Raw genomic sequence first — 18,299 nt, forward strand, 5'->3', positions numbered from 1 at the left:
TTCCGCGTAATGACTTGGCAAGGGTGGAGGATACAACCTCATCAGGTTGCACCTTACACCCCATCCGACCAAGTGGCTTTAATAGGTTAGCAATCATAGATGATAAATGGCGGCAAAGATGGCAAATTATCATGGCATGGCAGACGTGAAGGAACCTCACTTCTTGATAGAAGAGGAGGATGACGAGTAAAACTGGAGTGGAGGTAAGTTTTTAGTTTCGATTCATCGTGCGCTTATGTCCCAAGCAATTTAATTACATTAACCCCATAATGGGTGGAACTCTTATAGAGTTGCGTCAGTTTTTTTTTATTTCCTATATTAGTATGTTCTAACCTTGTTTTTGCGGATGTTCCGAATTTCACGCATTTCCATGGTATTTTTCTACCCTCTTTATTTAAATGCTTTGAGGACAAAGCATGCTTCTTGTTTGGGGGCATAGAAATACGTGTAATTAAGGCATCTGTTAGGATATAGATATGTATAATATGCATTTGTTTTCAAGTTAAAAATTTCAAAAATATAAATAAATAAGTTTATGCTATACACTTAGGAATATTGGTATTGTTTTCTTTTCTATGCTCTTAACAATCTAGAAGTCTCAACGTAGCTTTTTGCATCGAATAATTGTTAGAAACTTAGGTTAATATGTAGGTAATAATCTTTGCATCTATCTATAAATATATTACATGAGTATCTATGATTGTTAGCAGTAAGTTTCTGAAATCTAGGCTAGAGTACTTATTCTACAAATCCTGTGAGAATATAGCCTAAAGCCTTATATGAGTGAAATATTTGAGAAATGACACAAGGGAGAAGTAAAATCCGGATAGAGAAATCACACGTCCACTTGCTTGATCACTATGCCATATCCTAAGCGAGAATTTAGGCCCTCTTTGGATCGATATAGCCAAAAATTCAAACCTATGAATTATTTTCCGCTTAGTAAGCCCCTCGAGCCTTTCTTTAGCCTTCCATAAACCACAATTCCTTTACCCTGTTACAAAAACAAAACAAAATAAAAAATTCAACTTACCCAATCTAGAATAAGTCCGAGAATAGAATGAGTGAAGAAAAGAAGAAGAGAAAAACACGTGTAAACAAAAATTAGTTAGTTGCTGAGAAAAAGAAAAGAAGTTTCCATCCAAAGAAAAGAAAAAAAAAAAGAAAAATAGAAATAAATAAAAACTCCAAAAAAATAGAATAAAAGGGAGTCAAAAGCAAAAAAAAAAAAAAAGAAAAAATATGGCTAAGGATGGAAACAAAGTATAGAAGCAAAAAGAAAATAACAAGGTTTTCTCTAAGTTACATAATATGAAGACTCTATTATCTCGGACTTGTCCTTTTGTATATCCATTTCCTTCCTTCGAAACCATCTCCTAATCCCCATGAACACCTAATAAAGACCTCTAGCTCAATTAGGAATAGGTTAGTGTGATAGTAAGTGGCAGATGTGTTTGATCGACTCGCTTCTGTTTGTCATTGAGATAGTAAGGTAAAGTGTGCCCACCATCGCATTAACTGGAGTAATGAAAAACTTGAGTGGAAAAATCGAGTGGTTTTGTCTTGACATTTATGTGAGGACCTACTTAAGGACGCTTATTCGAAGTTTTCATAAACGGACTGCTATTACATTTCATAGTATTACTCATTGTTATATGTTTATTTTAGATGATTGATTATTATGCATATATTAGCTTAGGGTTCGATTCTAGGTTATTCTTATGTATTTGCTAGTGAGATGTATAGATAGTTGAGACATGAATGAGAAAACAATAGTTTTATTTCTTAGTCGTTGTAGTATAGATGAAGTTTGTGAGTACCTTCTTTGGAAAACTCTCACGAGGCTATAACTCGTCCCACTAGGAATTCCTAGTGGTTTAAGGCCTTGTCAGATATGGTCAATGCAATGCAATCGCTCAAGAAAACGCGAGTAGATAGAACTCCATTTTTGGTCACTTATTCTAATTTCTCATCTTTGCTTGAGGACAAGCAAAAATGCTGTTTGGGGGTGGTTGATAAGAGCCCAAAACTGTAGTTTTAACCCCTTAGCAATCATACTTTTAGACCAATTATGTGAGTAATAAGTAAGAGTTAATAATCGACACGTGTTTTATGTATTTCGGGCTTCAAAGTCAATTATGTGCAGGAATGTGCCACTTTGATGAGATAAAGGAGCAATGGTTGGTTACTAAGGAGTTCGGTGATTAAAGGCCAAGATTCAAGAAGACAAAGCCTTTGTAAAGCCTGGTCAAAAGATGAAAAGTTAAAGTCCACGCGTAAAGAAGCTTGATTCACAAAGACAATGAGAACTTCCGAAGACCATATCTTTGGACTCAGACCTTGGAATTGGGCCTACCTTATGTCAAAACGACCGGCTCGGAAAGAGCTTTCCAATATACCAAGCCTTGACCCAATCAGAGGAGCAGAAGTAGACGAAACATCTGTCGAAGCCAACTGCAGCTGAGGAGCCCATTTTGGACTAAAGAAATTGGGTTTTGGGCCCGATTTTCAAGCCCAAAACATGGCTCCAAGCCCATGCACGATTTTTGGATCTGGAAGTATAAAAACAAAAGCTTGACTCTTTGTTAATGGCAGTTAGGTTAGGAAGCTAATGTTAATGGAGTTTAGGGTTAGAAAAAGATAGATCTAGATTAGTTTTTAGATCTAGATCTAGTTTTGAATCTCCATTTTTATTAGTTTTCATTTCCCTTGTTTTAATTTAAAGTATTAAAATATTGTTATTGCTTCATTAGATAAATCAAGTAGTTTATTATTGATCAAATTCGATTTTGTCATTTATCTATTGCTTAGATCTAATTTCATTTCTTGGTTGTTAGTCATTTCGTAGTTATTGATGTTAGATTTTAATTATTGTTTGTTAAATTTCATAAAGTTAGAATCTTTAGATTTAGTTGTCTTAAATTTATAATTAGTTTTAGTTTAAACACCAAACATATCACTCTCACTGTTCCTTGTGTTTGAATAATTGAATTCTATTTAAGTCTTGAGGGTTTAAGAGTGGAACGAAATCCTTACTCGTTGTATTGCATGATTATGACTTGAGAGTAAGAAGAATTGATTTAAACGTAAAAACGGTAGGATTACGTATTAGTGTTCTTGTAGCATTAATATTTAGGATTTCACTATTTTTACATTTATCAACCGTGAACCCCATTAATTTCGCTGTGCATGGGTTTTCGCGGTTTATAGAAATTTGCATTCTGAAATAACGGTTCCTACACTCTATGACCCTTGGCTTTGCAAGGATGGTATCCCTGTCACACTTCAAGAACTGGGAGTTGACAATCCTAGCCTTGATACCCTTCATGTAGCTGATCTCTTCTTGACCAATGGTTCTGGATGGGACACAGCTAAATTGAATTCTATCTTTCATCCCCTTATCAATCAAAAAAATACAAGAGGTGGTGGTTAGACCACAAGGTGCTCAAAAAGATAAAATGAAGTGGAGTGAAGAAAGTAAAGGGAGACTCACTGTAAGTCTGTCTATACTTTTTTAAACAAGAAGTGCTGGGAAGGACAGGCTTCCACCTTTGATCACAAGACCATATCTAGGATATGGAAAGCAAAATTGTCTGCCCATATTCAGTTGTTCATATGGAAATTACACATGAAAGCTCTGCCTACGGGTGATCTTTTAATGGAAAGAAAAATGCATGGGGACTTTGCCTGCCCCTTTTGCTTAAGAAATGTTGAAACAGCTAAACATCTCTTCTTTGGGTGTGATTGGTCCAGAAATGCCTGGTTTGCGTCCACTCTAGGGCTGAGAATGTTAAACCTAACTGGTGACATTGTCAGATTTTGGCTGGACAAGATCCTAATGTGGTGCTCAAGTAAAGAGGAGCATACCATTCAGGCAGCCATTTTTTGCTGTGTCATGCTGCATTCCCTGTGGGAAGTAAGGAATGAAGTAAAGTTTGAGCACAAAGCACCTCACATAGCTAAACTGCTCAGAAAATGTTCTACCATGGCTCACAAATGCTTTTTAGCATCCAGAGAAGATATCTCTAACCCTCCTGAGTTTTTGCATATCCAAAGAAACAACTTAGACTCTATTTTTCATATTATCCCAAATGATAGCATAATCATTTACTTTGATGCTGCCTTCTACAGGGAAACTGGATGGGCAAGTGCTGGCTGTATGGCGTGGAATGATGTAGGAGAACTGGTGGGAGCAACTTGTAGAAAATTCAGAGCTAAAGATCCGAAAGAAACATAAATGGTGGCTGCAGAGGTGGTAGCGCTACTGGCATGCTACTTAGGACGCTACAGTTTTGTGTTTAAGGGTGATTGTGTGGAAGTCATTAAAGCTTTCAATGGGGGTGATAGCAGCTGGACCTTGACTGCTTTGCACACTTTTGTAACAAACCTTTTCAGTAATCTAGAGTATGTGTCTTTTGAGTGGATAAGCAGAACTTCTAATGGGGATGCACACAGTCTAGCTGCCTGGGCTATCAGGCAGTTACCTATGTCAGATCTTTCAAATTGTATGCTTGAAAACCACTATGTCCCTTTAATGCTTTAAGCACTAATATAATTTAAGATGTTTATCGGAAAAAAAAAAAAAATTGGGAATCCGATATAGCACTCCACCAATATTTTCGGCCATTCTAAAAAAAATACAAAGAACTAAAGAAGTAAGGTTTCTATTGAATGATATCTGTACAGTCACCATAAAAAATGTAAAAACTAAAAGTAACATCATAGAGTACAATCCAGTGATCCACATTGCAATAAAGCGTGTCTCCAATAATAGTGTCTCATGATCCTTTCTTCTCTTTAATTGTCTCCTTCAAATTGGGACCACTATGATGTATGTGTATGTTATCACGTCCAAACATAGTTTCTCCTCCTCTTGCTTGTTCTTCTTCCCATTCCTCTCTTAACATAGACAATGACTGTTGATAGTATCGGATTGCTACCACCAACATGAATGCTGCGTCACAAAAAACTTTTATTATTCGTTCATTCATCGAATTTTAGCCGTATCCGAAATTGCTAACCAGGTCAACAGTGGCATATTAAAATCTTACCTGCCCAAACACGCGCACTGACGGAAGATAAATTCCACACGAGGGTAAAAATAGCAGCAGCTACAGCTTTTTTGTGCTTGCACGAATTCCATGCGTCACAAAAGCGTCTTATCCAAAAATAGCCTTCAAATTGTAAGACACAGACGACAGGCCTATGTATTAGGTAAGTGTAACAAATGTTCATGATTAATGGACCAGAATTATATGTATACCGTTAGGATTGAAATTACCGTATGCAGTTAACTGGGTGGAATATGATGAACAGACCTTTGGTACGGTGAAAACGGCAAAGAAACCTGCAAATGTCAGTGACACTATAGTTAACGGTATTGTAAAGTTATGTTCTGTACTGTACAATACATTTTGGAGCAGTCACTTTACTGTGCTGTCAGCCAGTTTCGCATAATGCATTCTGTATGGCAAACAAAACAAAGTTACAATATTGAATGGCAAATTTCCACTAGGCATTATTTGTGGTTCCTGTGAATCTACGTGGAGAATATTTTCACTCAATTTCATAGTTGGTGATTCCGAACCAAATTTTGGAATTCCGTTTGAAATTTCGGTTTTTCAAAAAACTGGAATTCTAAATATAGAGTTGAAATATTTAAAATTTTGAAATTATCTGAAATTCCAAATGTAATAGGAGTCAAAATTTAATGAATTTCGATTTTTAAATTTATCAAAATTTCAAAAATTCTGAAATTCCAAACTATGCTCAATTTAGGAGCTATATGTATGTCACCAAATGGAATAATGATTCAAGAGTGAGTTTAAGCATAGAACACCTATGTTTGTTTGGGAACGAGGTACACCTACACCATTGCAGATCACATTGGTATCAAGTTATATATTAACTAAGAGCATATTTAAAAGAGAAACTAAGAAACTACTAAATTTTTGAACCAAACCAAAAAAAACCAACCAATTTCAGTAGAAACATCAAATATTCGACATCAAATTATGCGGTTTTGGATAAACCGCGCCATATAGCCCACGCGGTTTTCCAAAAACCGCACAATGTGTTGCACTTCAACTTTCTTCTTTTTTCTCTTTCTAAATCTCTGCGTGATTGAAGCCCACACTCTAGCCCAAGCCCATACAGTATTAAAAAAAACTGCGAAATCCAAAACTGCGAGATAGATTTGGTGTTTGGCTTGGTGTTTTTTTGGTATTTTCATCAACATGTGTCTTTCCTTAAGAAGAAAAAACACCAAATTATTGAAAATTTTATGTTTGATACTAGGATAGTATCTCACCTAAAAATGGTCTAAGGCCTCCATAAATCTGTTGTTGATCCTACTAAATAAACAATTTTGAAAACAGATCCCTTGTTTAAACTCTAAACAAGTTTCTCCTAATTTTTTGGACACTTTGTCGTTGCCCCTTCAAAAGCAAAATAGTTAGTTCCCAAACATAATTTTCTTTAACATGAAGATTCAAGAACATTTTCTCTTAATATTGTTTCATCAATTTGTATTATAGAATCAATATCTGTAGAATATATTTTTTTTCTCTCAATACTTTGCTATAATTGATTAGTTACTTACTTAGTTGATAAGAGAGGTTAATTTACTCACAGCGTCATGACATATACGTGTTCACTTTTGAAAATTAATGAGCACTATTGCAACAGAGTATCTACCCATAAACATTTGAGATTCTGAGCAAGCTCAAAATACTCGATTGAAATATTCTTATGATTGTGTCTTATGATTCTTGTGATTTATTCTTACGATTGAAATACACCCATATTTACCAAATTTTACTTACCCAATTTAGCCATCTTCCATACAGTGATGGAGCCTCCACACCGGGCCAAAATAAACAATGTTACTGCTAACTGCCACTCTCACAAGTCATCACCTTTAGTACCTCATTGTCAACACCAAATTAATGAAAACATAGGCTAAGAAAAATGTAGATATACCTTCAGTGTAGTTGCTGGGTCTCCGGAGAATAGACCTTTTAACTTTAAGAGAAACCCATTAAAGTAAGGAAGAATTAAATGTAGTAACCAAATGGCCTCTTCTTCCCCCACCAAATACCTCTGATTTGATTCTTCATCAACATCAATACTTCCCCTGATATAGCAATGTTGTCAAAACAAATGTATAGATCATGTTCACAATTTATCAAATTTTACAATGTTTAAAGGATTACCTGCATAGAATTGATTTATAGAAGAATGTTGCAGCAAGATAAAAAAGACCCACATAAGAAACAGCCGAAATCAAGCTGTTGGTGAAAATAACAATATATGTTAGTATGTTTGGAAACAAGGACTAACTTATAATTTGGCCACAGAATTCGATTTCATCTACCTGAAATTGAGATCCTTGGTGAAGGAAGATGAGAGGAGAAAAAAGGATCCAAGTCCAAAAACAAAAGCCGATTTTGGAACGTCTTTCCACATCACTAAGTCTACTGGAAAATAATAACAAGAGGATGGAGGAATTTTCGCAGTTAAAAGTGCCAAATTTATATAATGCACAATTCAACCAAGGAATCAAGACTCACCAATGTTCTGTAGTTTGCTCTGTGTTTCTTGCAGCCTCTCGAATTCATCCCAAACTGTAACTTAAAAGAAGAGAACTAAATATATTAAAAGAACAAAGAGAAGATCAACTTAACTCCATACACAAACAAAATGAGAACTACATACCTGGTGGTGCTTTTGTGGATTCTGGATTAATTCTAGCGTAGTAACTAACTTGGGGAGATGGTCTGATCACATTTGAAAAAATGAGAAGTGGTTTTTCAACACGGATCAGATCAACCTTGTTATTCTCTTCATTCACAACCTTCTTGTGTTCCACTTGTTGAATGTCAACTTCCTTGACATCAAAACTCTGCTCTTCTATCTCCAACTCAATTTCTTCCACCTCATCTTCATCTTCCTCTTCTCCTTCATCTTCTTCATCCGCATCAGCACCTTCATCATGGACAACTACTCCTTCAATTTCAATCTGCTCTTCTGTCCTCAAAGTACTTGAATTCAGCTTCTCTATGCACACACCCAACTCATTGCAATTGTAAGAATCAGATCTAGTACCAGGCGTCTCACTTTGGTTCTTCTCAAATACTTCACCAGAGACACTTGCTTCTTCTTCACTGACGCGCTTATCCAGAGCAGATTTTGTCTTTCTTTTATGCATTGGTTTCTTTTCAGACTCGAACTCGCGTATATCAGATTTTGTCTTCCTTAGCTGCATTGGTTTGATCTTTTCTTTTCTTATCTGAATTGAGCTTCTGTCAATTACATCAGTAGCATTCTGAATCCTTCTCGACCTTCCATACGCTCGAAAACTTACACTGCCTCCACCACTGTTTTCTGAATTGTCTTCTCTATTCATGACTTTAGCCTCACTCTTCCCTTCATCAATCTTCATTCTCCTGTCCAATACTGAACCGCCAACTACACCATTTTTAGGTGTACTTGTTCTTCCAGTTCTACCCACTTGCATTTTTTCTTTAGCTACTTAATGAGTATCACAGCACTGACAAAGCTGCAGTAATGACAAGAGAAACTTTGAGCTGAGGAAATACTAGTTAGTATTAGTCCTCTTGGATTCCTTAGAGAAAGTAAGGAGTAAGAAGAAAATTGTGTCTCAAGACTGTTGACGCTTTAAGAGAAAAAGAGGATAAATTTGGTGGTGGGGTTGGGTGGTTATTAGTTGAAAAGATGTGAAAGTTTGGTAAAAATTATTCTCTTCTTGGTCGCTTTGCGTCTAAGGATCTCTGCAAGTTCTGTTTCCAAGACACTACCTACTAAATCAAAAGTAATGGGGGTCTCAAAGTCACAATTCTCACATGCAGATGAAATTGAGTAGATAGAGGTGATGATCATGAAAGAGGTTTCCACATAACAACTACAACGTGAGTCTCTTTGCTATTTTGTCTGGGACTTGAAGTTGGAGACAAAAAGGGTTTGCAATCTGTCAAAGCTGTTGAGCTAAGTGATCCAGGGGACGTTTTTTTTTGGTGAAATAAGCTCTAAAAAGAGTAAATGCCATAAGTAATGGCTAAGATTTTAACGGTTTAAAGTTTAGATTCGCACGTGACAAGTAAATTTTCTTTGTTGCAGGAAAATACACATACATAGTACTACTGAGCCTTCCAAAGTGATGGAAATTTATAACAATCCACAAAATTAAGGAATTGAGGAGTTACTTGTTCGGTAAAACGATACCAATCGATTCCCTGTAAGATAGCTTGAATGAACACTCTATACTCCTTTAACAATCAACAACTATCACAAACAAGTAATAATAATGCAAAGAAAGTCAAACATACCACAATACAAGATGTAATGTGGTTCGGCCAATGATACATAATCCACAAGAGCAAATCCTTTATAAGATTGGGAAGGAAAAATACAATCACTCCTCACAAGTCTCTCCAACACTTACTAAATCTCTCATTTACAAATCTCTCTCCTTACAAGTTTTATCTCTTTGCAAGGGTTTTCTCTCAATTTTAGTTGCTCTCAAAATTGGGTTTCTCTCACTGCTATGTTATACTAACATATAAGAGTATTTATAGACTTCCAAGTTCCAATTTGGTTTCCTAAAAAAATTAGAAACCCAAGTCCAATAGGCAACTCCAATTGGTTTCCAAAACGAAACCAGTTTCTAATACTTCACGAGATGAGGGACCCAACAATCTCCCCCTTTCAAACCATGAGGGGGAATACTTCCATGCATTCCCAAATCAGTGGGAGCAGTGTGCCACTAATCCGGTGGTAGCACAACAAGCATCAAACTTGCCCTTGGGCAAAATCTTGGTCATCATATCCTACTCATTTTTGTCGGTATGGATCTTCTCTATGCACAATTGCTTCTCTTTGAGAACTTCTCTAACCCAATGATAATGCATATGTATGTGCTTAGATCTAGAATGAAAACTCGGATTCTTACTCAAATGGATGGTGCTCTGACTGTCACACAGAACTACAAATTAGTTCTGCTTTAGCCCTAGTTCATTGAAGAACCTCTTTATCCATAGCATCTCTTTGCAACAATTTGTGGCTGCAATATACTCGACTTCTGTAGTAGAGAGGGCAACACATTTTTGCAATTTAGATTGCCAAGAAACTGCTCCCCCTGCAAATGTAAATAGGATAACCGGAAGTAGACTTCATCGAGTCAACATCAACTGTCATGTCTACATCTGTGTAGCCTTCAAGCAAGGTCTTACTCCCACCAAAATACAAACATGCCTTGGAAGTGTCTTTGAGATATCTCAATATCCACTTAACACCTTCCCAATGCTCTTTACTCGGATTTGACAGAAATCGACTTACAACACCAACGACAAAAGCAATATCCGGTTTTGTACACACCATTACATACATCAAGCTGCCCATTGCGGATACATAAAGAATCTTTTCCACTTCATTCTCCTCATGCTTACCCTTTGGACACATACCTTTGGTCATGCAAAACTGGCCACCAAGTGGACAACTGACTGGCTTCGCTTGATCCATATTGAATCTCTTCAATACCTTCTCAATGTAGCTTCCTTATGAAAGCCACAACTTCCCACTCTTTCTATCACGAGTGATCCGCATCTCAAGTATCTTCTTTGCTTGACCCAAATCCTTCATCTCAAAGGGCTTACTCAAGTCTTTCTTTAGCTTGGATATCTTGTTGATGTTCTAGCCAACTATCAACATATCATCAACATACAACAAGAGCACTATGAAATCCCTATCTGGAAATTTCTAAACAAACACACAATGGTCAGAAGCGGACTTCATGTAGTCATGATTCACCATAAAGGAATCAAACTTTAGGTACCACTGTCTCGGTGCCTACTTTAACCCATACAAGCTCTTTTTCAGCTTGCATACCAGGTGCTCCTTGCCTTTGACCTAAAACCCCTCTGGCTGGTCCATGTAGACATCTTCTTCAAGATCTCCATGAAGAAAAGTTGTCTTGACATCTAGTTGTTCAACCTCTAGGTTCATACTTACGGCCAAACCCAATACCACCCTGATAGAAGTCATCTTAACTACAGGAGAAAAAGTTTCATCAAAGTCAATACCTTTTCTTTGACCGAATCCCTTCATAACAAGGCGAGCTTTGTGCCTTGGATGTGGATTATTCTCCTCATGCTTGACTTTGAAGATCCACTTATTTTTTAGAACTTTTCTTCCTTTCGGTTTCTCAACTAAGTCATAAGTGTGATTCTTATACAAAAAACCCATCTCATCTTACATGACCTTCAACCATTTATCTTTGTTTGTACCTTTAAGAGTATCTTGATAGTACATAGGTTCTCCACCATCAGATAGTAAAACATACGTATGTGGTGGATACCTGGTTGAATCTTGTCTCTCTTTTTCGGATCTCCTTACCCCATCTTCTTGTGGCTTAGGAGGATGCACTTCTGCTTGCTTAGGTGGTGGTTCATGCACTTCATTTGCATCTTCTATATCAATAGGTTCTATCCCATCATGAGCAAAAGGATCATCATCATGAGCTTCAAACCCATGGTTCTCTGCATTCTTAATACCTTCTGCACATTCCACAGTAGGAACTTTTGGTTCTAAGTCAACAAGATCATCCATGAAATCTTCTAGCTTCTCACCATTCTCAAAGTCTGTTATAGTTTGGTCTTCCAAGAACACAACTTCTCGACTTCGGATTACCTTCTTGTTGATCAAATTATAAAGTTTGTAGCCAAACTTCTCATCCCCATAACCCAGAAAAATGCACTGCTTAGCTTTATCATCAAGCTTGGATCTCTTATCCTTGGAAATATGAACAAATGGCCTACACCCAAATACCTTCAAGTATCCATAATTAACATCTTTGTCACGCCCCGAGACCCAACACACATCCCGAGGACGCGAAGATAAATCTCGAGGCGATCACTATCCCAATTCTACCGAAATTTCGGCGGAGTTTCCTTTGTTTAATCAAGCGTTTTCAGATACTCCAAAACCCGTCATAACACGGACATCGCGATAATACAAACTTCCAACAACCAAATCTATATAAACTAACTTTCTAAACAACAGTAATGTATATGTACATATCCACCAAAGGTTTACGGTCATCGTTACTCAATTACATCGCGGATTACATCAAAATGAACTTTACAACCAAAATGAACTATATTATCTCTTATCCAATAAAATGCGATAGAGACACCCTATACGACAAAATAACTCGACTATGTCCCTCGTCAAGCATAGGGGAAACCACCCAAATCCCCATACCCATCATCATCGGTGGTAGGGATAATCTCCTCCCATGAGCGGGCCTATTTGAAATGTTAAAGTAGGATGAGCAAAACAACTATGCCGAAGAAACGCCGCGCGATAACCAATAATAGAATACTTATAGTAAAACATTTAAAACATCTGAGGTTTCCATGATAATATCCAAATATCGCGGACTATATAATACCTCACTAACTAGCGCGTAAATCATTTCGATATGCTTCGTTAATATTCAAAATATAGTTTTCACAACATCATACAACTATTGTGGCCGTTTTGATCCTATTAGAATGGTGAGATACGACCGGGTACTTAGCCCGATCCACGGGCATATCTCGGTTCAGTATTTTCCAGTGTGAACCATGCACCGTTGTTTTCCTGATTTTACCGGCAGGGAGCTGAAATGCCATTGTTGTGTTCGTACACACAAAATCCTCAAAGCTTTTAGGGCTCAGGTGGGCCCTGTGACCACGACCTCCATATGGGCTGTCACCTAACTTACAGTGGTCAACCATTCGACGACTGCAGACTGCTCAGGATCCTGACACACATCCAGGAGTGGACTAAACTCTCACTTCTCGCGTCTAAACCTCATCGAGGTAATATGTAACCTCACACAAGCTAAGCACCATACAGCGTGACACGTACAAGCATGGTTATCTAGAAAAGTAGAAAAGGAATTCCCGGACTACATCCTGTGATGCATCCCTTTAAAGGTGGCCCACCACCTCAAAAGGTGTACACCACAGTTGGAATCCTAGAGCAAACTGCCATCTCCGGAAATGCGACAACAGTTCCTTCTTTATAGGAATTCACCAATTCTTTTCCAAATCCCCTCGTGATAAGTTTAGTAATATATATACTCGTATTACCGATTATTTCCAAATACTATAGTTACATATTTAGTTTTTCTTTTAAAACTGTTGGTTCTGTATGTGTGAGTTCCTGGATTTCCAACAATCGAGTAATGCAACCTATGACTGCCAAACGGGCCAGTCATAGTAAATGACAACCAATGATTCCCAAACGGAAAATCATCGTAAATAATAACGAACCATCCATGGAACAATCCAGAACCTCACACATAGTTACAAACAACCGGGTAATCCTTACCCGCACTTCAAAATCCATCTCTCTGTCTCTTGCGAGACAAAGAGGCGAGAACCATTCCCCTAAAACCAAATTTTACTCTTTTAACAAAGAAAACAATCCCGCTACCCAGATTTCAAAACCATTTCATTACCTAAAGCTATCCGTATATTTAGTTTATATCGCGGAAAAATACAAATGCAAAACATGAATACTATATATACATGCATGGTTGATACGTAAACTATCCCTTCCAATTTAAACAACTCAAATCATGCATGAAAATAAGCAGGTTATATATTGGTATGTAGGTTCCTACCTTAGCAAGCTCCGTTCTCCTCAAGCCCACTTAACAGAATCGAGCCCGCTTAACCGAATCCACTCGTAATTCCTCCTATAACATCATATACCCGTAGGTTATTAAAATTTATCGAACGAACGAGAACTTCTTATCTAACGTAAGTCGAGAAGAATCTCGATGCTACGAATTTGGTCTCAGGAAATTTTTCCTTTAACTACCATTAACAGAGCTACAGGCCATTTCTAGCATTGTACCTCACGTCAACACCAATCATATCATTTACAATTTACAACTACCACAAATTCCACATCCTTCCATTTACATTAATTTTAGTAATATTTACTGTTGTATTCCTTATCAATCGTTCATTACTTAATCTACTCTTAAACAATTATAAAACGACATGAACTGCTCAAAAATGGAGTGGATAATCAAAAATTCTTACCAAGTCAATAAGAATCACTCCTTTAGCTTTCTTCTCCACAAATTCGCTAAGCCATATCCCTCCAATTAGCTATTGCCGACATTAAAAACCACCCCATTTCAATTATCTTTTATCAATACAACCAACTCCATCGAAATCGAGTTTAAACTATTAATTTGAAACGAAATTAACTCACCTTTAGCAGAAATACGACGCAACTCCAAGAAATTTTGAATCCCCACACCCGCGCTTAGTGTTTTTTTAAGAATTGGGTGTTTGATTTGAGGTTTAATCACTGAATTTTGGGTGAATTTGGGGTTTCTCTCTCTCTTAGGGTTTAAGAGTGAGCGAAATTGAGAGAATTGGGTGCGATTTATTTTGGGGGATTTTGTTTCGTGCGATTTTGTTTTCTTTACTTGTTAGCTAATTAAGGCCCAAGCCCAATTGTCTAATTTAGGCCTAAAGTTATACTTAAACTCCTAACCACTAACTAATTTGACTTAGCGCCGTAATTATTTTTCGGCCCATCCAGCTTAATTTAATCTCCTACATTCTATCCCACCGCAAGCTATAACGATAGCCCACTCATGCATGTAAGCTGTTAACTCGTGCCAGCTTCGAACGCAGAAAAGCCTCTAATCGATATTTTTATTAATTTTTCGTAGGTGAGATGTGTACCTAACGTGGTTTATGAGTCAGAGATAAGTTTCATTAAGTTATGTAAGTTCGAAATGTAACCCCGACTGACCAATTACATAAATGTCCCTAGGTTTGCTATGTAATTTACTAAAATACCCTTAACAAGAATTTGAGTCTTTACAATCTCTGTCTGACCATACTTTCTCTGGAAAATCACTATACAGAGGCTTCGAAGGCGATAGGTTGATCACATGTACGGCTGTGCGCATTGCTTCTACCCAGTAACTCTTTGATAAATTAAAGTGAGACAACATGCATCTCATCCTCTTTACAATGGTACGGTTCATTCTCGACTATACCATTGTGTTGCGGTGTCTTGGGAACGGACTGCTCATGATGAATCCCATAACTTTTGCAATACTCTTCAAACGGCCCAATGTACTCTCCCCTATTATCTGAGTGAATACACTTCAATGGCTTCCCTATCTCTCTTTCCACTATGTTATGGAAAGTCTTGAACACGCCAAGTACTTCATCCTTGGTCTTCAAACTATATGCCCATATCTTTCTTGACGCATCATCAATGAAAGTCAATAAGTACAAACTCCCCGTGGGACTTCATTTTCATAGGACCACATAAATCTGTGTGTACTAGCTCAAGGACATTGTCCTTTCTGTGAGAGGGGAATCTTTGGAAAGACATCCTGTGTTGCTTTCCAACCAAACAATGAGTGCATCTATTTAAATGCGTACCTTTGATGTTTAGCAATGCCTTTTGCTTGGCAAGAACTTCCATGCCTTCCTCTCCCATATGACATAGTCTCTTATGCCATAGTTTGGTAGAAACTTCTTTTTGTGCCTAGTTTGTGTAAAGCGAGCCGCAACTTTTCTTTCCTTTGGCTACTACAATGGAACCTCTGCTCAGTTTCTATATCCCGTTACCAAATGAGTTTTGAAAGCCTTCATCATCTAATTTTCCAGCGGAAATTAAGCTTAGTCGAATGTCAGGGACATGTCTTACATCCTTAAGTGTCAAGATGTAGCCGACATTGGTTTCTACATGAACATCACCAATGCCTACAATATTTGAGACGTCATTGTTACCCATCTTTACCTCACCAAATTCACCACAGCTATAGGTAGTGAAAAATCCCCTGTGCGGTGTGACGTGATAGGATGCTCCTGTATCTATCACCCACTCTGTATCCTGACATGAGGTGCTAATACAACACTCACCACAATCTGACACAATTCCCACTAGACCATCGTCTACTAGTGCGGTAGTATCTCGGCCTGTGCTTCCATTCCTCTTTACCATGTCTTCATGTACACAGTTATTATTCTCATTTCTCTTTGATTGTTCTACACTCATATCCGAAGTGACTTGGTGGCACAATAGTAATATTGTCTCTCTGCCTTAGGAGTTCTAGCTTCACCCCTAGATTTGCTTCTGTCATCACCTCTAGAATGAGATGGTTTTCTGCTCTTATCTCTCCCCCACTTTTCTGTGACAAGGATATCTGAGTGAGAAGAGCTACTTTGTGAACCCCTTCTTGTCTCCTCATTTAACAATGCCCCGGTAGCCATCTCCATGGTAATTATTCCATCCTTAGCGGCTCCGCCAAGAGAAACTGCTAAAGTCTCCCAACTATCGGGTAGAGAGTTTAATAGTAGCAAAGCCTCAACTTCGTCACCCATATCAATCTTCATTAAGTGCAACTGATTGATGGTATTATGTACTTTATTAAGATGCTTAGACATTGAGGAACCTTATTTGTACCTCGTGTTAGCAAACTTCTTAATGAGAAGTATCTTATTTCTGGCCGACATCCTCTTATAGAAGTCTTCGAGTTTCTTCCATAAGCCAAAAGCGGTAGTCTCATGGGATACATGGTAAAAGACATTGTCATCAATCCACTATTGAATGTACTCAGTTGTTTTTCTGTCAAGCTTGCTCCACTCAGCCGCCGCTATTGCGTCTGGTTTTACTCCTCTATTTTCAATGGGTTGTGTCAAGTCTTTGCAATAGAGCAAGTCTTCCATGTTGGGTTTCCAAATAGTGTAGTTATCTCTATTCAGACTAGTCATGCGAGTGTTTACAGAATGGTCCATCTCAACAAGCTATTTCAACTTAAATCTCATCTCAGAAATTTTATCAAACACATTCCGAGCAAGATTTGGATAACTATCTTTGTGATTAATCTAACAACGGCTCCGATACCACTTGTTAGGAAAAATTATACCAATCGATCCCCTCTAAAATAGCTTCAATGAACACTCTATACTCCAATACCTAGCAAGCCCAACTCTCTAAACAATCAACAACTATATCAAACAAGTAATAATAATGCAAAGAAAGTAAAACATACTACAACACAAGATCTAACGTGGTTTGGCTACTGATACTTAATCCACGATAGCAAATCCTTTATAAGATTGGGAAAGAAGATTACAATCACTCCTCACAAGTCTCTATAACACTTACTAGATCTCTCTTATATAAATCTCTCTCCTTACAAACTTTATTTCTTTGCAAGAGTTTTCTCTCAATTTTGGTTGCTCTCAAAATTAGTTTTCTCTCACTTCTGTTTTATATTAACATATGAGAGTATTTATAGACTCCTAAGTTCCAATTTGGTTTCCTAAAAGAATTAGAAACCCAAGTTTAATAGGCAACTCCAATTAGTTTCTAAAACGAAACTAGTTTCCAATACTTCACGAGGTGAGGGACCAATAGTACTTTGGTGAACATGTTTTTCCCCGCTATGAGTTTGTATAGCTCGAAAAACTGTTGACACTGGATTCTCTTTAAATCTTCAATATTACTACACATGCGAGGCATACAGTACCAATAGTAACGCCCACACTTTTAGGATATTTCTTGTTCCTTCCTGAACAGTTCTACTTTGTACCAGGAGTTCAGGACGACTGGACGATAACTCCAAAAATATCGCGTAAACCATCAAACATAGAGTTCCGCAAATCCTCGCACACCCTCGCATCGACGCGCCTACGATTTTGAAACATCAAATATTGAATCAACTCTAGGTGTATACTAACTACATTGGACTATGAATACTTAATGGCTCGGACTTTTTGACATGTTGGTGCAAAGGCACCATTGTTCCGCAGAAGTCGAAGAAAAACCCATTAACCACCAGTTCTGATCTGTTGGTTAATTGGGCTCAAAGTCTATGAGGGTAAAATAGATAGCTGATTAGAAAGATGCAGGAATTCTCTTAACGGATTATCCAGTTTACGGACTTGTTATAGAGTGTTTTGAACAACTTATTTAGTGTCTTGAACAGTTTATTTAGTGTCTTGTCTACGACCATGTTAATAAGCGTAAATGAAATTTGTTAAAGACACTATATAAACTATTTAAGACACTAAATAAGCGGTTCAAGACACTATGTCCGTAGAAAGATATAGACATTCAGTAACTTCTAGATGGAACTGAATTTCCAAAACGCATAATAGAAATAGACAGATATATTACAGTAGATGTGCAGATGTGCTCTTCTTAATAAGCCAAAAATTGAAAGAAAAAAAATGCTCTGCCCT

The 18,299-nt window shown here is 37.4% G+C and overlaps 1 protein-coding gene across 5 annotated transcripts; it reads right to left on the bottom strand.

The window, feature by feature from the left end:
- Nucleotides 1–4,648: 4,648 nt before the first annotated feature.
- On the bottom strand, nucleotides 4,649–8,660 carry LOC147509831 (uncharacterized). Of its 5 annotated transcripts, none has more exons than XM_086602020.1 (9): nucleotides 7,717–8,660; nucleotides 7,572–7,625; nucleotides 7,376–7,475; nucleotides 7,215–7,289; nucleotides 6,982–7,135; nucleotides 6,825–6,894; nucleotides 5,282–5,347; nucleotides 5,052–5,174; nucleotides 4,649–4,954 (listed from the first exon to the last, which is right to left on the bottom strand). In XM_086602020.1, the coding sequence occupies exons 1-9, from the start codon at nucleotides 8,516–8,518 to the stop codon at nucleotides 4,779–4,781; spliced, it is 1,620 nt and encodes a 539-aa protein (XP_086458146.1). In that variant the 5' UTR covers nucleotides 8,519–8,660; the 3' UTR covers nucleotides 4,649–4,778. The 5 variants fall into 5 exon arrangements, 4 of the variants coding, with proteins under 4 accessions (XP_086458146.1, XP_086458145.1, XP_086458144.1 ...); XM_086602019.1 differs by having other exon boundaries at nucleotides 7,376–7,478; XM_086602018.1 differs by having other exon boundaries at nucleotides 7,572–7,631.
- Nucleotides 8,661–18,299: the final 9,639 nt, after the last annotated feature.

Source organism: Coptis chinensis, chromosome 3 (genome assembly GCF_015680905.1).
Source record: "Coptis chinensis isolate HL-2020 chromosome 3, ASM1568090v1, whole genome shotgun sequence".
NCBI classification, from domain to species: domain Eukaryota; kingdom Viridiplantae; phylum Streptophyta; class Magnoliopsida; order Ranunculales; family Ranunculaceae; genus Coptis; species Coptis chinensis.

What these genes read in the sequence shown, in the direction of transcription:
- LOC147509831 (XM_086602017.1), bottom strand. Translation starts at nt 8,518, where the DNA reads ATGCAAGTGGGTAGAACTGGAAGAACAAGTACACCTAAAAATGGTGTA. An exon ending in TATAAATCAATTCTATGCAG is followed by an intron (nt 7,136 to 7,214) that starts GTAATCCTTTAA and finishes TTGCTATATCAG; the next exon opens with GGGAAGTATTGATGTTGATG. An exon ending in CACCCAGTTAACTGCATACG is followed by an intron (nt 5,175 to 5,281) that starts GTAATTTCAATC and finishes TACAATTTGAAG; the next exon opens with GCTATTTTTGGATAAGACGC.